The 21,015-nt window shown below is 43.5% G+C and overlaps 1 protein-coding gene across 3 annotated transcripts in view; it reads right to left on the reverse strand.

The window, feature by feature from the left end:
* LOC146195679 (putative RNA-binding protein 19) overlaps positions 1-21,015 on the reverse strand; it is a 78,880-nt gene that overhangs the window by 54,505 nt on the left and 3,360 nt on the right. For all 3 annotated transcript variants that reach the window (XR_014706034.1, XR_014706035.1, XM_084597876.1), the window contains exons 4-20: positions 19,938-19,991; positions 19,140-19,317; positions 18,162-18,193; positions 17,954-18,013; positions 16,714-16,782; positions 15,679-15,745; positions 13,641-13,712; positions 10,478-10,542; positions 9,876-9,914; positions 8,671-8,746; positions 7,918-8,048; positions 7,055-7,121; positions 6,516-6,570; positions 5,843-5,939; positions 4,917-5,116; positions 2,994-3,105; positions 2,369-2,461 (exon numbers count right to left, since the gene is read on the reverse strand). Coding sequence is in view for 1 of the 3 variants with exons in the window: in XM_084597876.1 (XP_084454002.1) it covers positions 2,369-2,461; positions 2,994-3,105; positions 4,917-5,116; positions 5,843-5,939; positions 6,516-6,570; positions 7,055-7,121; positions 7,918-8,048; positions 8,671-8,746; positions 9,876-9,914; positions 10,478-10,542; positions 13,641-13,712; positions 15,679-15,745; positions 16,714-16,782; positions 17,954-18,013; positions 18,162-18,193; positions 19,140-19,317; positions 19,938-19,991 (1,467 nt within the window). In the remaining 2 variants the exon portion in view is untranslated. The remainder of the gene's footprint in view (positions 1-2,368; positions 2,462-2,993; positions 3,106-4,916; positions 5,117-5,842; positions 5,940-6,515; positions 6,571-7,054; positions 7,122-7,917; positions 8,049-8,670; positions 8,747-9,875; positions 9,915-10,477; positions 10,543-13,640; positions 13,713-15,678; positions 15,746-16,713; positions 16,783-17,953; positions 18,014-18,161; positions 18,194-19,139; positions 19,318-19,937; positions 19,992-21,015) is intronic.

Consider the following 21,015-nt stretch of genomic DNA (forward strand, 5'->3'; position numbering starts at 1 on the left):
CCACACATCTAGGCCACAGTACTGTTTGCCAATATCTACTAAAATGTTGAACTCACTGAAAAAAAAGATTTCAGAAAATTTATTAGGCTGGCTCTGAAGTAAGGGTAACTTCAGCTCATGGTGGCAGTTGTGTATCTGCATTATGCTGAACCAGCGTATGCTTTTTGCACTGAGAAAATTGAGTGAGCAAAAAGAAGCCACAGGAGGTAACAGGTGAATACAAGTGAATGTATAGAGAAGTAATACTTCTTAGAAAAATAATTTCATTACTATATCGCAGACTTCGTTGCACTGAGGTGTTTGTCTTTTGGTGGTACACATGATGCTGCATACCTGAAACCTTCCTGTATTGCTTTTTCTGCATCTATGCGCTTGTGAGACCTGCCGCGGAGGCTCAGTACCTCTGGCACTCGACTGCTGAACCCACGGAGGCTGGATAGAATCCTGGCTGCAGCTGCCACTTTTCGATGGAGGCAAAATTTAAAACATCCATGTGCTGTGCGATGTCAGTGGACGTTGAAGAACGCCGGGTGGTCAAAATTACTCTGCAGCCCTCCACTAAGGCGTCTCTAATTACCTGAGTCACTTTGGGACGTTAATCGCCGTAATCTAGACCTAAAACTCTGAGAACTCGTGAGAATAATACAGAAAGTTTCAGAGAAAACACCTAGCAAAACAAGTGGTGAGAACAGTATCATAAAGCTTCATTAACTCCAAATCAAATATCCTAAAAATCTGCTGCAGTCCACATTTTCTGTGCATTAATATCTCACCCTCGAACTGCAAGTATTTTGCGACCGAATTGAAGCTATCTCAAAATTCTGATCAATGGCTGAAGGCATGAGCGCCATTACCGAAATTATCCCGAGCTTTGCACAATGATGCAGTGACTGTCATAGAGTGGGTGCTTTCCCTGATGGTTTGGTTTGGTTTGTGGGTTTTAACGTCCCAAAGCGACTCAGGCTATGAGAGACACCGTAGTGGAGGACTCTGGGAATTTCGACCACCTGGGGTTCTTTAACGTGCACTGACATCGCACAGCACACGGATACAAAACCAAGCAGAGCTGCGGAAGTATCTAAATGGTGGCATGAAACCCTACGACCCATCCCATGTTCTCGCGGGCTGATGGGAATGAGACGTATAAGCAGCAACAGGTTGCCGCAATATTGCACCGCTGATTTTGTTTGCTTCATGGACTGCGGACAATGGGGAATGGTGGACAATGTTTTTAGAAACGTGATTTGTCAGCAGTGATCGAGACGAGGGAGGCGCGAAAGTTAGTTTTGCTTATGCAGCTTCATAGCCAATGTGCAAAAGTGACCTATGAAGGATGCTGCAGGAGAAGGGTTTTGGAAAGTTCGACCCATGGCGTTTTGAATGTGCGCCAACATTGCAAAGCACATGAGCACTTGCGTCTGCTTCCAACGAAAAGCAGCCGCCATGGCCAAGATCAAATCTGCGTCCTCAGGGTCACCAGTCGCGTGCCCTAACCACTGAGCTACCGTGGCAGGCCGAAATGGGTGTGACTATAGGTATGCTCATAGGTATGAGCACCAAGATTAAGAGAGATGAAATGACTGACTGTCTCAACGTGTCTTTCTCTGTCAGCAAATAAAATAGACGCCTCAGACAACTCTGCTCTGGAAGTCAGAACGTTGTTCCGGACGTTGAAACATCACATGTGCTATTTTAGCATTCGTACATACGGGGCTTTGTGGAGAGGAAATTTTACTTTTTTTATTTTACCCGTGTTGCCCCTACAAACATCCTTCACATTTTTGCAATATAAGTAAATATTTTTTTTTGTTTCTAGGAATCTAGGTGATAGAGTTTGACGAAGCATACCATCAGTTTGCTTTCTATTCTTGCAGAAACATTGTTGTATGGAAACTGTGGCGCGAACTTGCTTCGCTGAATTGAGAGAAAAAATATGTGCATTTCAATGGAAGCAAGAAACTGAAACGAAAAAAGTTTGTTGCATGACAAACTTCATTATACATGTTGAGTATGTGCTTGCATGCATGCGAGCACAAAACTCTACCACCACCTCAGAGTTGACTTGTTGAGCTGTGATTACATAAAATGAATTTTAATTTTGTTAGTAAGAGAGCTAATGAAACAGATAAGTAAAGCATTGAATTGCTTTGATAATTATTCAAAGGAGTACACATGTGTATGACAATGCAGCAGGAGAATGAGAGGCAGGAGTGCTAGCATGCTCAGGCAAATTTCAAAAACACAGTTGGACAATGGCAGAAGAAATTAGTGAATTTCGTAGCAACTCCTCAGAAACAGCGCAGAAACACTGCAGTATTCACTACAAAGATCTGCACTCTCTATATACTTGTAGGCCACGAACACCAACCTTTGGCTTCTCTTCTGTCTTGACTGGCTCCTTCTTTCCAGCAGCAAACACACCCGTGGGTGCCCATTCCAGGTACAGGGGAACATGCTTGAACTGAAACAGGATGGCAATAAACTGAAGTGACAACTACCCTCTTAGGGGAAAATGAATCTAGAAGAAAGTGGCTGGACAAACCATTTATATGATGGATATAAGAAAACAGGGTCAAGTGGATCAAGTGGATCAAGTGGATGCAGCTAGCACAGAACCGGGTTAAGTGGAGAAATATGGGAGAGGCCTTCGCCCTGCAGTGGGTATAATCAGGCTGCTGCTGCTGATGATGATGATAAGAAAATATCGCCAAGAAGGCTTCTAATCATTTGAGAGGCATGATGAAATCACTCAAGTGCTATGTCTTCAACTTCCCTATTAATGACAGCTTTCAAAAAGAATACTTTCGCAAGAACAACTTTCTTGGATGATTTTGGAAAGGGTCAACGGAGCATTAAAAGTGAAGGTGACTGCCAAGCCTGCGCTCATTTGCTACGCTGTTCATTTCTCTACACAAGAGATCACCAGTGTAGTGCTGCCCCACTGTGGTGACTACCACCAAAGGGCAGTTTCCAATTGAATGAGTGAAACTCACCCTAGAATAGGCAAGACGTCGAAAGGCGGCCCTTGCCTCGGTGGGATCTTGGAACTCAATCAGGGCAGTTACACCCCACGGCGGAAGGACCACCCTCGTCAGCATCCCAAACCTGCACAAGGAATGCCCCCTGTGAGCCAAGACCCCAACCAGTTATTCTGCAGTAGCCCAGGCGTGTTGACAGACATAAGCTCTTATTCTGATGTGTCCTCTCTCATGTAATGTAAGGTGACTATCCCTGTTTGTTCTAACACATACCTTCATGTACCACATCGTGAGGTGTACTGAGTGCCATCACGAGAACCACACAGGCATCCTCTACATTACTGAGTTAAACTGATTTTTCGTTTGGTGCAACGGCTGTTCGGTTGTTGGGTGGACGCACATTGTTGTAGTGAATGTGGCTGGACAATTACAAAAAGGGGCCCAACAAATGTCACATGGCAATAGAATGCGAGTTCATTGGCACCTTCTAAATCATCTAAACAAGAGAATGGCCCAAATGTTAGCGGGTAGAGTTGGTCACCTCAAAAGGTAAAAAATAGTTTTGATCCACCCTAACAGACCAAGGCTGTAGTGCAATTATAAGGCCAGGATGAAAGGATACTATTGACCGCATCATGTATTAGCTCCTAGCTTAGTAAATCAGGTATTCTAAAACGACCTCGCCAACTTATTGAGCCCGAAGCATTAAAGAATATTCAGAGTTCCAATAGAGTTCCAGACTTCCATTGCAAACTAAACCTGCTAACCATTATTTTATGGTTTAATAGACCGTCATCACTTGTCTTTATGTCTAACAGGCTTGTTCTTAATAGCTACAATTCATAATTTTGAAATCCAATTTACAGTTTTTAAAGTTCTGGCTAAAAATGATCTGGTGGCGTCAGTTGCGGTAAAGGTAGATGTGACTGCTCTGAATGTCCCATGCATTGCTGTGCGTAGGCAAGGTGCCATATCGTGGGCACAATATGGCGCCTCTCCCTTTGAAGAGATGAGAATGTAGCTGTACTTAGAGATGGGACAGAAGAGTAGACACACACACATGTGCTGGCTCGCAACTGAACGAGTTGTCACTACAGGGAAAGCAGCCATGTGAAGTAGACACAGTGAGCAGATATACGAACGGTCAATCATCAGGCGGTATCGCCGATTAAGAGATGCAATCTCTTGTGGGACCACAGCAGACAACGGCTAGCTGACGCAGGTGTCACCGTAGTTGTGCATGCCACCCGACTCGGGAATTCTCTACACAACATTATTGCAGCAGCTGACAAATTTGTTTCAGTGCCTCTTTTTGCAGAGTTTCTCGCTTTGTTCTTCGTCGCCTCACTTGCACAGCCCTCCCAGTTTCTTCCTAACAAAGAAAACCAACTTCATACCAACACTGCTCTCAGGTCTTTTTCCGACTGTGAGACACCTTGTGTATATTGAAAATACATGCATTCTTCTTTTCAGATTGGTCAGCCTTGGTGCACAGATTCTTCTGGCATTTAGTGAGCAATGACTTGTTTATCAAAGCTAGTTGGGTTTTATGCAAACGTCAACGGTTTGAGATTGACGTGTACAGGCTGTTGTATAAATGGCTGACTGAGTGCAAGGATTGTGAGGCATTTCTGAATAAGACCACAGTTATCGCCTATAAGTATTACAACTCACGGCTGATTTCCCAAGCATATAACATACTCAACTATGGTAACACATGCATCAGCTAACCATTATTGGCTCTGGCCCCACAAGAGTATCCATTTCTTAATCAGTGATGCCACATGATGTTTGGCCATTTCTGTATTTGCTCGTCCTGTCAGCCCTCTCCTAAAGCTCTTCTTTTCCCTCTTCCTCCCTCAAACACTTAAGCGCCATCAGTGATGCCATAAAACCAGGAAACATGCGCTTAACTGTTGTAGCAAAAAAGCAGCTTACTTTCCAAAGACTGCACGGAGGTCACTGGGAGGTGTCTTGGCTGGCAGGTTCTTGACCAGGATGACCGTCTTGCTGCGCTCAGTGGCCGGCCGGCTGAAGGCATCCAGCACAACCCCGTTGGTCTCGAGGAAGTCCCGCGTCTCGGCCACCACCTGAGTCTCTCCCAGGGCCATGCGCACTGCCACGCTCTCACCCGTTTCCTGTGGAGATGAAACGAGCGGCAAAATAAAAGACCGCTACTTTTACTGCAAAACTGACAAGACGCAAGGTGCAGGGCGCATTCTAGATAGCACTCGTTTTGTTCTTTTCTCTTCAAATTGCTCACTTCCCACCATTCACGGAGCATCGAGGAGTCAGTGGTTCAGACCTTACAAACCTCTAATTTTAACACTTTATTTATTTTGAAAATTTTATGCCTTTTAATGATTCTGTTTACAAAGAGTGTAAATTGCACAAACTATTCTCTTTGCCAGAATGTCTCTTGAACACAATGAATTTCTCGAGCCGTTTTCCAGAAAACTCTGAAGTGGAAAAACTCGCAGCACTCTGCAATGAGACTAGACTCTGAGAGCAATAATGTCACTAGGAAAGCATTACCCGAATGAAGATGTGAATCTTTCGCAATGTGGTGCACAGTAGGAGACCTGTTTACTAATACTACATACCTGCCAAACACAGTTTCTAAGCAAAAATATTGTGAAAATGAAGGGAAGGAAAAAACAAAAATTGCCGACTGAACCATCCAACCTGCTCAGACAATGCCAAGCCACAAGTTCAAGTGCTTGAAACGTCTAACCACACACAAATTGTTGGCACTAAAAATCAAAAACAAACAAAAAAACCTCAACAAGAGCTTGCCAGCACCCACACAGAAATTTCATAGACTGAGCCACGCTGGAAAGCTCAAGCATTCCAATAGATCTTACCGTGCCAAGCAGTTCTTGCTTGGAGGTGGCATAACGTTCGGCCATGACATCAGCCAAGGCATTGGCTCCTAGAAATAGGGTATTCCAGTTGTGGCCCCTGCACACAAAATAAAGTTTGCAGGGTTTGTGCTCTTCAGCAATGCTCGAAATGTCCTTGCAAAGGAAACAGTGTTTTACTGCCAGCCCGCTCCTATAAACTGTAGTGCTCACACTCTACTAAGCCTGTCTGCAGCTAGTTTTCACAACAGTTTGTACAATCTTGCTCCCAAATGGCAGTATGTAAAGGATTGCTGGCTGACTGGAGCCATTCTGCTGCTCACACCTTTATAAAAGCAAGCGCATAGAACAAAACCTTCCTTCATGGATACAAAAACACCAGCCACAAGCCTGAAGTTACTACATATTTATCTATTTATGTATACTTACCTACAAGGACCTCTTTATAAGGCTTGACATAAGGGTTCAGTAGTGAAATAGAGGTTGTATGGTTAAGGACAGCTGGTATAGAGTTACTAGCAGTACAGTCCTGACCATGTGTTAACTAAATTATAGTTCTAGTCTGATCAAGAATCAACAGTGAGATGAAACCCACTATATACATAGTTTAGCATTTTGTACTCAGGGAGTCATGAGTGGCCCGAGGCCCATAGTTCTAAACGAAAAGGCAACTTACCTCCCACTGGCTTTCTTCAGCTCAGCTTCTTTCTTGTCTTTGAAAGACTTCGGCTCTATAAATAACAGTGAAACAAAAACAGGAAAAGGTCAACATGCCTCCATAGCACCCATCAGAGAGACATAGGAAACAATGCACATAATATACATGGTTCGAGCCTAAGATGAATATCTGAACAGTCTTTTTGGAGCTGGTTATACCTCGACATAGCATCGCTTTGGAAGCCTGGCCAACTGTACTGACGACAGCCCCAGGACATTCAAATAAAATGAGTTTCCGAAATCATTGATTTGGGTGTTTCGTGGGAGTTGAGCGACAATCCGAATTGCCAGAATGTCTGACTGAACAGGGGTCGAACCAATGAGGTTTTACCTTTGTACTCGGTACCAGTAATGGACATCAACCCTTTCCTGTGGCAAATCACAAAAGAGTGTTCTAATTTATCCTGCTTTGCTTGTCTGAAGTTTCAATGACTTATTATCCCAGCTGTGTAAACAAACCATACATGTGCACACACACAAACAAATACAGCAGCTCACCTGGGCCTTCCCCATCCTTTTCGTCAGACTTCTTGGCCTTGGCTGGCAAGAGGTGAAGTAGTCTCCCCTGTTCAGACACAGTCCAGTTGTGACACTAAACCTTGGAACTGCCTACTAAGCAAGTCAATATACTTGCCATAAGCAACTGTGCATAAAATCGGCAAAAAAGTAGCAATTAAGCTCATACACACAGGTAAGTAGTTGATCGACAAGTCATCAAATAAAAGTCTGCACACACGTACACACAGGTAAGTAGTTTATCGACAAGTCATCAAATAAAAGTCTGCACACATGCCAGACTCTCTTTTCCATAACCTGCTTCCTTTATGACCTCTCGTGCGAAAAGTGAAAGCCACCAAGGTTTTGACGCTCAAGAGTGCCCAGAGTAGAATGCATCCCGAAAAGCGAGTCTGTGGAGCCTGTGTGGACTGGGTATTACTGAACATTTGCTTTATCCAAAACTCAATTGTTTTAGTCGTAACGCACACTACTACGGCCACACTGTTGTCATTTGTAGTAAGCGAGCATTTATTGTAAATTGAGCCATTGCACGAGGACTCAAACAGCAAAAGCTGCCATTCAGAAATGTTTGCCCCATTTTCCAACAGGCATAAGGTCAGAGAGGTCTCCAGTGTTATCTATATAGACACAAACGACATCTTTTGAGAGATTAAAATGTTTACAAAATTTTTGACAAAAACCGGCTATAATGCTTGTTTGGAGGTGTCGCCCACAGCTTTTACGACGATTATGGTTTCCCAAAACGTGCACTAAAGCCATCATCTGCCCCCCCCCCCCCCCCCCCCCCCCCCCACTAATCCAAGTTTACCTTGTTTTTCTGTACAGTCATGCTATGCACCCACCTGAAGCATCTGGCCATCGAGCTCAGTGAAGGCCCGGATGGCATGCTCGGGAAAGAGGAAGCTGATGAAGGCAAAGCCCTTGGGCTTGCGTGTCACTCGGTCGATGGACAGGTGCACTTCCTCCAGGGGACCTGAGAGAGAAGGACAGCACAGGTGTACCTACACTCCGTTCAGTAGGGTAAGAGTGCGAGCTAGTTGTTGTTCCATGGTGTAAGCCAGCGCAACAGGCAAAAGGCACAATAAAGACAAGTTGATGCAAAAGCACTTGTGTGTCTGCTTGTTTTTGTTGTGTGTTTTGTTTGTTGTGTTGGCATACATTATGAGCCTGTTCAGTGGACACCCCAACTGTGTTCTCACATGGGACTACTTTAGTTCATCTTTCAGTTTGGTGGTTGGCTTGCATGCGCTCACGTTTCTCTTGCACTCCTAAAACTGCCCTCTTTACCCCTTTCCACAACTATAGGACTGGTGCCCACCCCGCTTTTCCTTGTGAGCGAGCCTCTCTCTTTCTTTTCGGCCCTTGGGATGTGATACAGGAGGCATGAGGGGAAAATGTGGTAGTTATTACAGAAGCTCACTTTCTGCAGGAGAGAAAGTCCGCCCCAATGCCCTAATGTATGACCAAAACGTAGGTGAGTTCTTTTAGCGAGAAGCTTAGTTGCTTTTAAAGAAGAGATGCAAGAAAAAGAAAATAAAGGGAGACAGAGGGGAAGAATATGAATAGGCAGAAAAAAAATTAAAATTGGGTCGTACCATATTTTTTGAAGAGTGCCTCCAGTTCATCTTCAGTGATGGCGTAGGACAGGTTCCTAACGAAAATCCGCCCAGTCTGCAAATGAAATTACAACATGAAAAATGAAAATCCGCCCAGTCTGCAAATGAAATTACAACGTGAAAATCACCAAGCTTTCTCGTTGTCTAAAAGGTTCAACACTCTTTCCTTCCTTTGACCAAGAACCAACTACTCCAAGACAAAACTCTCATGTTTAAAAAAGAAGCACAGCATACCAGAATAATGCACTAACAAGGACTAAAACTTAGTCAAACCCGGATATATTGAACCCTGATAATTCGAATTTTAGTTATATCAAACTCACTAAATATCCCCTTGAGGATACGATGTAAAAGTATAGGAAAGCTGCGTCGAATATCGGACTCAATTTCACCGGTCGTTCAATATATCAAACTCAGCAACACGCATTGGACGGTGCACCTTCCCCAAAGAAAATTGCATCACTCTCAGCTGTTTGCCATGTGACGTTTTCAAGCCGCGCGTGGAAGGAATGAGAGGGCACAGTTCTGCAATGGATGGTCTAGGGCAGCTCCGCGCCCTTTGCCCAAAGGAGCGTGTATCTACGGTGATCGTTTGCCGCGCGCCAGCACATGACTTTTGCAAGCCATGTGCGTGAACGAACGAGAGGGAACCAATGCAGCTGTAGTGTTCGGGAGAGGGGAAAAATGTGATAGAACGAAGCGCAAGGGTGTGCTCACTCTTCTGCCAAGCTTTACCTCTCCATTTCCTCACTCTTTCCCGGTCTTCGTTCGTACATGTGGACAAACCAGCTCAGCCCGTGGAAGATGGGTTCTCCAGTATGTGTTGTGAATGCTCTACACGCGGCGACTGACATGCGATGTGTCTGTCAATGCGATGATCGAAACGGAGGGACGCGCCACCGAACGCTTTTTTTTTTTTCAAATTCTCGGGGGCAAAAATGGGGAGTGGGTTCATTGCACAAATAGGTTGATTGCGCAACAAATACAGTATCAATTTTCATGATCGCAAGTGGCGTCTCAAGCCGATTTCTGCATATCGAATTGTCAATATATCGAACTATTTCGCGATCCCCTTCGAGTTCGATACATCCGGGTTCGACTGTATAGACCCTAATGGTCAAACATTTTATGAAAGCAACGTTTATTGAAAGCAAGAGGAAATTCAGTCAGAGGCGTTAACTTACATCTGCCAGTGACTCCTGTGGGTTTCCAAGGTCTTCAAACTGCAAGGCAAAAAAAAAAAGAAATAAAGTGTGATACAGTGAAGCCTTCGAAGCAAGCAGCACACAAGTACATGTAGCGCTTTTATTGCCCTGTTTGTTTGTTCTCTTGCAAAAAAAACAAACACAATAACACCGGAGAGTAACTGATCACAAAATTAGAAAGGCTAAAAGAACTACGATATTGCCTTTGTGCAAACAAATGTATTGAAGATTAACAGAAAAAACAATCTACTGCAGCTACAGTTCAATGCAGCCCAGTTTTGCAAACACACAATCTTACCACGGCACTTTTGACTTGGAGCATGCAGCTCGAGCTAATAATGAACTAACTCTTTTTTCCTCTTCGTTGTAATATTCAGGCTAAATATAATATACAGCCAATTACTTTCTTAAACTTGAGCTAATATTAAAAAAAAATAGAGAAAGAGGAAAACAACACGGATAGGCTAGTTCATAGGTATGGCTATAAGTGGCAGCCACTGCACAAGACTTGGGGCTCCTTTGGTAAGCATTTTGGGCTAGCTCTACATATTTCAGAGGCTACCACAGGGGTCTGAGCTTACCTGCCGCCATTTCTTCTCAGGAGCCATCTGCTTGGTGTACTTTGTGACATCCAGCCTATGGCCAGCTGAGACAGAAAGAAGACAAGCAATGGAGAAAATAAGGACCACTCAGATAAAACACACTCACAAGAGTACAGTGCAACTGCAATGCACAGGCTCCCCGTGTAGTTCGTCATTACCGTCTTCATCAATGCTTGTCAAACCAATAAGGAGCCAACAAAAGGCATAGCCAAATCCCCATCCACAGCATAGTCTGTTTATTCTCCATACCATTGGTCATACTTTGTTCAACCAGCAGTTGTTGGGCCTTTTTCCAGGTGCTGTTTAAACACCCAGACATAGTGCGACTCGGCCGACGGCCTTTACGCCCTCACACCACAGGACGTGTGCGAAGGCCCGATATTCCACTGCTCTGCCAGTGAGTCATGGGTGCGTGAAAAACAATACAGGCCGACTTGGTGCACAACAGCTTCAAAAAATGTGCCATCAGCAACAGCTTGGATGGTTCCGAGGACAACTAAGTCTTTGCGAGGGGCGATGAAGCCTCGAATGGTAGCAGTGAGAGAGGCGATGATCGAGAATTGGATAACCAGTGATGTAGTGACAGTTGTTTGAATAAATGTTCTGAAAATGAAATGATCGCCGAGTGTGCAGTTGTATCTTTCTAGTGCTATATTTTTATTTATTTATTTTTTTCAGATAAACATGCGAGTTATACGTGAGGACATTTTTTTTTTCTTGCAGAATTTAAAGTTACAGGTGCGGGTTATATGCAGGGGCAGGTTATACGCGAGTAAATATGGCATATCCCCTTAACACACAGTTTCACAATGCCAGTGATTTCAGCAAGTGCCCGAATGCTGTTAAGAAGAGGCCACACTTGTAGCAGCATGGCGTGTTGTTGTTCACTATATCACGCCAGTGAAATTAAAGTTGGATACAGTGCGCAACTTTCTAATATTTTTAACAGGATTCTCAAGAAGATAATGCGCATTTGATATAAGCGACAGGTGTAAAAAACCAAGTTGGATACATCTAACTTAATGACAGATGCGAGGTCTAACAAATCAAAGTGATATGAAACACGAAGGACACTGTAGTGGAGGGCACTAGATTAGTTTTGATCACCTGGGGTTCAAATAGATCATGTATGCTCATGTACTGCGAAAAAATGATGGGCAATTTTATTGCCTACTCTTAGGCCTCTAGACATTGCTGGGCCGAGTGGCAGACAAGCACAGAGTATAACTGGTTCTTGAGCTCTCTAAGTTTCTGCACGAAAGTTGAAAGACACAACAGTGTGCAAGACTAAATGGCTAAATGTGTTGAAAAGCAATGGCAATATGTAGAAGAGAAGATATTCTTGCTGGATATGACTCACTGTAGCATTAACTCTGCCAGAGGCCACTAACAATACACACTCCCTACAAGAATGCAAAAACTTGTCTGCAAACCATGTGTCGAGAGGCATGTTAACATGCCACCCTTTTCAACATTCTAGGTGCACTGAAACCAACCTTATGTATCGCTGAAATCCCTCCCTAACACTTCTACACCTGAAACTCGTCTCTCTGACCATGAGTGAAGAAGGAGTTAAATGTAATTAAACATTACTTCTGACTGAAGTGAGAAGCGTTGACCAGAACAGCCCTTTAAAAAGCAATTACTGCATGACATAAACAAGCTGGCATAGAAACAAGCCACAATTCATGCTGAAAGAGTCGTAAAAAAAAAAAAAAAAAAAAAAGGGCTCCTAATACAAGTCACTCGATTTTTGACCCATTATAGTACAGTCGAATCCGGATATATCGAACTCGAAGGGGATCGCGAAATAGTTGGATATATCGATAATTCGATATACAGAAATTGGCTTGTGACGGCACTTACGATGCGAAAAAACGATACCGTATTTGTCACATAATCAACCCACTCGCATAATGAACCCACCCTCCACTTTTGCACCAAAAATTCGAAAGAAAAAAAATATGCATTAAGGCCAGCTTGCTCACATGCAAGCGAGTGAGCGATCTCAGCGACAAGCGGCAGCAACAGAGCGAAAAATTTCAAACTTGTTGGAACTGCGGCCCTCGCTGCTTGAGCCACCGCAGTAGCTCAAAACAAGGTTTCTGTGTCGCCGGGGCAGAAATCGCGAGTGTTTTCGCTTGCATGTCGATGGCGCACGTCACTCCGTTTCGGTCGTCTCATCCATAGCCCATTTTTTGGCACCGTGCCAAGATGCTGTGCAGCGATAACTTCGGGGCGCGTTTATCTTTTGATAGCTCCTGCGGTGGCGGGGAGCGAACTTGGCAGAGTGCCCGTGAAGACTTGATTGCACAAGCCTGGTTCGATTTATCACTCCTCATGATCGTAGCAGCTGACCCCGTGCTTTCGTTGATGCATACATGCAAGGATAAATGACTCCCGCAAAATAACAAAAAAAAAAAGAAAAAAAAAAGAACCTGCCGTTTCTTAACGTCCGAACAGCACAACGATAAGAAAGGATGACTGGCAAAAAACAAAAACAAAAAACAAAACAAAAAAAGAGAGAGCTGCCGCTTTTTAACATCCGCAGGTGCCATAGCCACATCAGCCATGCGCAGAGGGTTCGCAACAAACGCTGCAGAAAACATCCGATGCCTGTCTGAAAACGGGCTGAGCTGGCTTGCTGAAGGTGAGAGATAGCTCGGCAAAAGGATGGACACACCCACGCACATGGCTTGCAAACGTCATGTGTTGGCGCGCGGGAAACGATAATTGCAGATGCGCGCCTTTGGAGAATGGGCGCGGCGCTGCCCAGACCAGCCGTCACCGAACTGCCCTCTCTCATTCCTTCTGCGTGTGGCTTGAAAACATCACGTGGCAAACGGCCAAGGGTGATACGATCGTCTTTGGGAAAGGCACATTTTCCAGTGCGTGGTGCGGAGTTCGATATATCGAACGACCGGTGAAATTAAGTTCGATATATGACGCGGCTTTCCTATACTTTTACATGGGATTTTCAAGAGGATATTCCGTGAGTTCGATATAACCAAAATTCGATATATCTGGGTTTGATATAACCTGGTTCAACTGTATTAACACATTGCTCACATAGTGATAAAGTGGTAAAAGCGATAAGGTTTTGTCTTTCTTTACTTCTAAATTTTTCCGAGTGCTCTCTTACCCATGAAGCTGTGGTGCTTGTTAAGGGCCTGCTTCATGTCCTGCTCCTTTTTGAAGCCAAGGTAGGCAATGCCTGGTGGAGAAATCAAGGAGAAAAGAGGAAATGTCTCGTCACCACAAACACGTGCACTTCATGCACACTCGTGATAAAGAGGCAACTTGCCCACTCTGGAAAGCAGAAAGAAAGAAGTGGTTGTTCAGTTCCGGCAAATCTCAGGACCAAGCTGCACATACAATAGTATGTGGGGGGTGATGGCAAGATGCGCTAAGCCTAATGTCTCTAGGCTGGGAGAAATCTTGTACCCACCGGCACCAGGATCGAAACTGGTACCTCCTGAATAACAAATCCCATCAGCTGGAAACTGGGTCAACACGGATGCATTTCAAGCGCTTCTGTGTAATAAAGATTTTGCTTTCTGGCATTTTGAGCGGTAATGTAATATTTTTCGAGGTCTCGTTGCAAAGTGTAAACACTGAGATGCTACTACTGTAATATCCAAAATACGTTTTGAATTTCTGCGCAGAAGTAAGAAAATAATTTGTTCTTGCACGCAAACTGACTGTTTCCCTTTAACACTGGAGCTGTCAGTACTAACAGAGATAAAAGTCTTCAATGAATGACGCATAAGCGGTTAACTAAGGTTAGTAACTCAGCAACTATCCGGTGACATGAGACAACACTTGCAGAGGTTGCAGTCAGGCTCCCGTGGCAGTAAAATGAAATGACGGCCAAAAGATGTGGCACCTATGGTGCATAAATTGCTTTCAACTAGACGCATTTGTCTCCAACATTCAGGTCTTCTTCAGTATGGACAAAACTGGCAATATATGCTCATTTTTATGCTGCCTTCCTATTTTGAGACTGCATGATGGCTTGCCACATAGGACAATATATAATCGAACCTGGATATAATCAAACTCAAAGAGAATCACGAAATAGTTTGATATACAGAAAGCGGCGACATCATTTGCGATTGTGAAAAATGATACTGTATTTCTCGCATAATCTACCTACTCGAATAATAAACCTACCCTCCACTTTCTCCGCTGAAATATGGAAAAAAAAAAAAAAAAGTTTTAGTCAGTGGAGTATTCCTCCGTTTCGGACCGTCGCAGACTACAGCTCAATTATTGCCAGCACACCGAGATGCTGCACAGAGATAACATTGCGGCGTGTTTATCTTTTGACTATACTATGTTAGACTTTAGCTCCCGCGGTGGTGTAGAGTGAACTATGGCTTGATTGCACAAGCCTGGTTCGGTTTACCACGCCGCGCTTAGGGCAGGCAGCGTTGACTACAACAAAATCATTGGAACATGTGATAGAAGCAAACGCCACTTGAAGCGAACAATGCTAAAAGGCAACGTCATGATCACAGCTGACCGTGTGCTGTCGACAACAACACACGACGCAAGTCACCTGCCGTACACAAAGGGCTCACAACACAAACTGGCGAAAGCGTGCTGAGCTGGCTTGTCGGCGCATGCGTCCGCTCTGTACCGGCCATTGCCAAACCGGTTCCCTCTCGTCTCTTGACGCATACGGCTTGCAAATGCCACGTGCTACTGCGCAGCAAACAATCACCGCAGATGCATGCGTCTTTGGGGAAAGGGAGCAGCGCTGCTCTAGGCCAGCCGTCACTGAACCGGTTCTTTCTCGTTCCTTCCGCCCGTGGATTGAAAACACCACGCGGCAAAGGGCAGAGGGTGATGTGATAGTGTTTAAGGAAGGCATGCCTTCCAGTGCATGGTGCGGAGTTTGATATATTGAATGATTGGTGAAATTGAAGTTCAATATACGACACTGCTTTCCTATAATACTTTTACATGGGTTTTTCAAGGGAATGTTCTGCCAGTTCAATATAAATAAAATTCAAATTAGTATCCGGGTTCGACGGCGTAATGCACTCTGTAATAACTTATGTAGACATTTTTTTCGAACAACCAAAAAATATCTTGCAAGGAATGGGTACAAGAACAACTCTTCATGTATCAGGTACTTAAGTAATTAGATGCGTAGTGTAATAAACATCATTTACCTCTAACCTTTGGTGGAAGCCTCAGGCTAGCCACTTTAGCAGGCTTGAAGAAATCCTTGATTTGTTTCTGAGAAAAAAAAAGCATCAAAACCCATAAGTAACGAAAGAACTGAATATAAAGTGCTGGTCAAGTTTTACTCACACATAATGCAAGCAGTGCATAATTTAAATAAAAGCACTCATTTTTCTAATAATATTTTTCTTGCCTAGGCTCTTGGCTCAAAAAAACTACAAATGGCACCAAGAAGAAACAGAAACAGGAACGTAAAAGCAAAAACATAAACCAAAGCACTCAAAAGAAAACATATGACAGAGATTTTTCTGGCTGGGGAATTTAATTTTTAATTTTTAAGGTAAAGATCAATGACTCCAGCAAAGTACTTTAACAGAAAATTACGACTCGGCTCCGTCATCATGTGTGACTCCGAGCGAGGCACAGCTTGTCTTTTTAAGGCCTTGTGCTGAAGACCTCCTGGTCAATGGCCGCAATCCATGAATGTATGAAGAGGGAAGGGTGCCCAAAGAGTGATTACGCTGGCATCAGCCAACATCCGCATTACATTACGTCAGCAAACACCGGGGAATGTTAATCGCACCCTTCCCTCTTCATACATTCATAGACTGCGGCCATCGACCCATAGTCGACACAAGGCCTTAAAAAGACAAGCTGCACCTCGCTCGAAGACACACCATGATGAAGGAGCCCAGTCGGCTCCGAAAAGTGATTTTGTGTTAAAATACTCGGTTGGAGTCATTGACCTTTACCTTAAACAGGAGTTACCGTTAAAATATCTCCTCTCTCTCTCTTTAATTTAAATATTAAATATAAAGCAAAGTAATGCAACGCTGCACTGCATCAACTCGGTCTGAATGTTCACAAGCAAACCACAACTTACAATGCTAAGTGATGGAAATAGAAAAACAAAAAGTAAGAGACGAAAGGTTCCAACACTGCATTAGACCAAACAATGAGCCGTGTAGCAAGAGCTTAGGTAAGGCTACAATCACATGGTGTACTGCTTGAGGAACACCCACCTTTTTACAGTTGTAAGGGAGGCCCTTAACCTTCAGCGTGAAGGAAAACTCCTGCACCGGAAGCTTGGGCTGCAAGCATTAACACCGAGCAAAGGAGACGGTATGTTATGGCACCACTACGGCGAGCGATTCTGACGTAGAAATTTCTCATGTCACTCACAAATGGCTCAAAACCACCTGATCCAAACATAGCTAAGGAGAAATAAAAAAAAATATTTGCACATATGCACATATTAGTACAACATTTCTTCCCATACCTATTCCTGACTTGAATTACAACCTGAATTATGAGGTGGCTGGGGCAGTGTCAGTATCATGATTAGGAGGCCAATGTCATAAAAGCCCTGCCCAGGTGTCGGTGAAAGGCACCTGTTTGGAGAGTGTGGCACAAAGCTACTATGCAAAGGGAATACGAGGCTTTCAATGCGGTATCGAGGACCTCCTTTGGGCCACTCTTTATTCCTGCAGCTTGGCAAAAACTGTCAACAAAATTTCATCCACTGAGAAAATCTTGACACGCAGATGAGTAGACGAATGTTGCCATCTTTTGGAAAAAAAGAAAAAGTAATAGCCCTGCATCTGGCAGAAGCGAAGAATGCTTACTTCTTTTTCGCTGTAGATGACAATGGCTCTCAACACAGTGAACAGGAATGCCCATCTGAGTCAGGTTCTAGCCCTACGATTTTAACATTTGATTTTTAAACTTGGGTGAGTAAAGCTGCAAAATAGGCCACCGGGCACAATTGCGTGCAAAATCCGGTTTCCAAGCCAAATGTAAGAACAAGCAAGCCATAGTTACGCCCAAAAGTCTGTAAAACTATTAGCAAAAACCGTTCAGTTTCTGCACTGAAAACCCTAAGAAAAAGCAAAAACTTAAATTATTAGAGTGAAAGCAACACTCTCATAAGCAGAAGCGTGAGCACATAATGCATGCACAAATATAGTTGAAAACAACTCCGCTTCAAGAACAAAGGGACAGATGACCGTCAAAGCAGGCCCTTTAGCCAATGACGTCAACAAATTTTTATAATGCCACGGTTAATCCGACTGAGCCGTGATGAACTCCTTTTATCTGGCACACCCTGCGATGTCAAACTAGCAGGTACAAGGGGCTAGACGCAATGTTGCAAGAATCGGTTGATGGCGCTGGCTGCAGTGGGGGACCTTTGAAGGGCATTGGCCACTTCATTCAAGAGCAACATATGACTAATAAGCTTGCACATGAGAACCACGTTCCCACCTTTGGCTTTTGCTGAGGACTCTGATGTGGGACCTCTTGCTTCACTTTCTTTTGCATAGTCTGCAGAACAAAAGGATAACTGAGACGCTATATGTCTGCGACATACACTTCTTCATTGCAAAATAAAAAATGCACTCTATAAAAAAAAGTTAAAAACGCACAGCAAAATATATTCAGCTTGTAAGCAGTTAAAAAAACGCCGGCTTACCTCAGTTTTGTCAGCACACTCATCAGAATCACCTGGGGACAAAATCAAGAAGCAATGCAGTATTATGCGTTACTGCTGAAAACGGTCCAAATGAACTAAGCATCGTACTGGACGACAGATCTGACATACAACATGCATGCATGGCGTAGTATAGACATTATTCATGTCAAGTCAATTTCACAGTGTGCATATAAGGGCAACTATAGCATGCACCAAATTGCAACGTGACACACCGATTAGAGAAGCTGACACACCTATTAGAGAAGGAGGATGCGCTGCCTCCCCCTCTACCCCTCGCTGCGCAGCATCTTTTTGGCTGTGAGCAGCCTTCGGTTTGAGCTTCTAGTGTCAAACCTCGCAACGGTATGGTAGCCAACAGTGTAGTACATGAATCCTACCGTCTGCCAAATATGAAAATGAAGAGGGTCTATAAAGACACTGCTTAGAAACACGAATCGGTGCACGATGCTTGCAAATGCATTCATAAGAAGAAAAAAACACGCTATAGAAACACTGCAGTAAAGTTGCTTTTTTTCTATCATCACATCATTTTGTACTCCACCCATTCGACACAGCTGTCACTAAAGGCCTGCAGTGTCCCGGATATCCATGAAATCATAAATGATTGTGCTGAAACAACAGAAAAGGGCCTTAACAGAGGTGCACTCACTCGCAACTGCAGACACAACGATGGAGGAAAGTGTCAAGTCAACAGCTGATAGTTACCAATAAATGGCAGGAAACACGAAGCCACCCCCCCAGCCCATAGTGCAAAGGATGTGTTTTCATTTTTGTCAGAAATTTTGAAGGCATGATGGCATGCCTGTTTACTGCCTTGTTGGCAAAGGATGCTTGTAGGATTTCTCTTCAAGACCTCATGATGACTTTCCTGATAAAATACTGGAATGCACCCTGAAGAATGTTGCAACAGAGAGTGTTACACAGCTTCCTACCCCGAAAAGAGGGAAGACCACTGACCTTCCTCCTCATCATTTTCTTCTTTTTCCTCCTCCTTTTTGACCTTCTCTGCAGCCTTGCCAGGCTTGGCCTTCTTGACATCGCCGTCCGAAGGGGCACGTGTGTCGTTGGTCCAGACAGCCTTGTTGTGGGTCCCATGCACCTGGAGGAACTCCTCAAACTCCTCGTTGCCTTCCAGCTGAAAGACCAAGGCGATGGTGCACCCATTAAAAGAAAAACACCAGGTTGGAAGAACTGCCACGCTCAAAACAGCACTAGCTTCAACTATTCAGGTCGAAGCATAACGACATGCACGTTGCTGTGACGACCACGGACGACTATTCCATTTTCTTTGACTGCAAACACACTCTCTCCCTGGGAGATAGCCATAGAGTACAATTTAGCCCTGTGAGGCATCACCTGGCACCAGCTTCCGGTACTATGCTATAATCTGCTTACAACGAAAGTGTAGACATCGAAAGGCAACCAGCAACACTGAAGACTAAATAATTTAAAAACAACTCAGTGTAGACATCGTAGACAGTGTAGAAAGTGTAGACATCGAAAGGCAACCAGCAACACTGAAGACTAAATAATTTAAAAACAACTCAGCAAATGAGAAATGAAGTCATTAACTATGGATTTCTTTTTGCAGTAATACTAAATTAGTGCAAACATGCACTTGCAACTGCTCATAATGTTACAACCAAGAATAAGCTACCTGTACACAGAAAGTACCACAAAAAAAAAAAGGGAGGCCAAAGATTCAGACCATGAAACTGCTGATTAGCATGGGTATAACTAAGAAAATTCACTCACATCTTTTAGAAATGCATCAGCAAAGTTCTCTTTTGGTGGCTTCTCCTTGACAGGCTGCAAGACATAAAAATATATATACAGCAACATTACACTGTACCACTACATTATCTGTACCATTACATTATACTGTACCATTAACTCTGATGAAATGCCTGAAATAAAAAAGTGTCTTTTGGTTTCCCGAGAGAGCAGGAAAAAAAAAAAAAAAAAAAAAAAAAAAAAAACGACTCACACAGCCTGTATATAAGCAGCATTAGCATTTAGAAGATGTTACACAGTAGTGAAGTCTACACATTTCACTTGCTAGTGCTTGTGTTCCCAGACAGAGTTCAGCCTTACCCCCCACTAACATTTCTCAAGCATTTATAATGGCTGCCTCTACACAAGCTTGCATGACGGCAAAAAGAAATAATAAAAGATGAAGAAGAAAGAAAAACCTGCTCAGTTTCACAATACAGCTGTGCAAGGAAGGCAACTGTCAGAAATATGACAAAGGAGTCCTACAAATTCAAGCGACCTAGTCACAGCACAACAACTGCCTTGTTTGTCTGTACGTCAAAATAAGTAAGAGCTTAAAGCCTTCGCTGTATACAAAATGGGTAAGACACTAAGTTAGAATTCGTCATCAAATACAAACAAGAAAATCGTTAAACATAGTTCTGCACTTATTTTAGAGGGAAGCTACAGAGGCCTTTGCACAAGAGGCTATTTGTATAGCATCAGATGAAATTCATAAAGAAAAGGTTACTCTGTTTATTCAGTGAATATGACCCAGACAGGTAGATCAAAAAATTAACAGAGGGACATAGAAAGATAAATGCTGAGCCCACATTTTTTTAGTAGTGGGCAAGCAATAACAACTGGTAATTATTAATAATTAAAAAAAATAATTATTTACAATGCCCAGATCCCCAAGGTGGCCACTACTTCCCCAATACTGCATGGAATTAATCAAAACCTTCTCAAACTCAGAATGTCCCAAATTGTAACATTTTTCAAGCCACTCTTCAGTGCTCTTCAACATGATCGTGCAAAGGACCAGCCAAGTCACTTCCTTCCTTGCTTTTCTCAGCAATGA

This window comes from Amblyomma maculatum, chromosome 3, assembly GCF_055883805.1.
Source record: "Amblyomma maculatum isolate TAMU_Amacu chromosome 3, ASM5588380v1, whole genome shotgun sequence".
Classification (NCBI taxonomy): Eukaryota; Metazoa; Arthropoda; class Arachnida; order Ixodida; family Ixodidae; genus Amblyomma; species Amblyomma maculatum.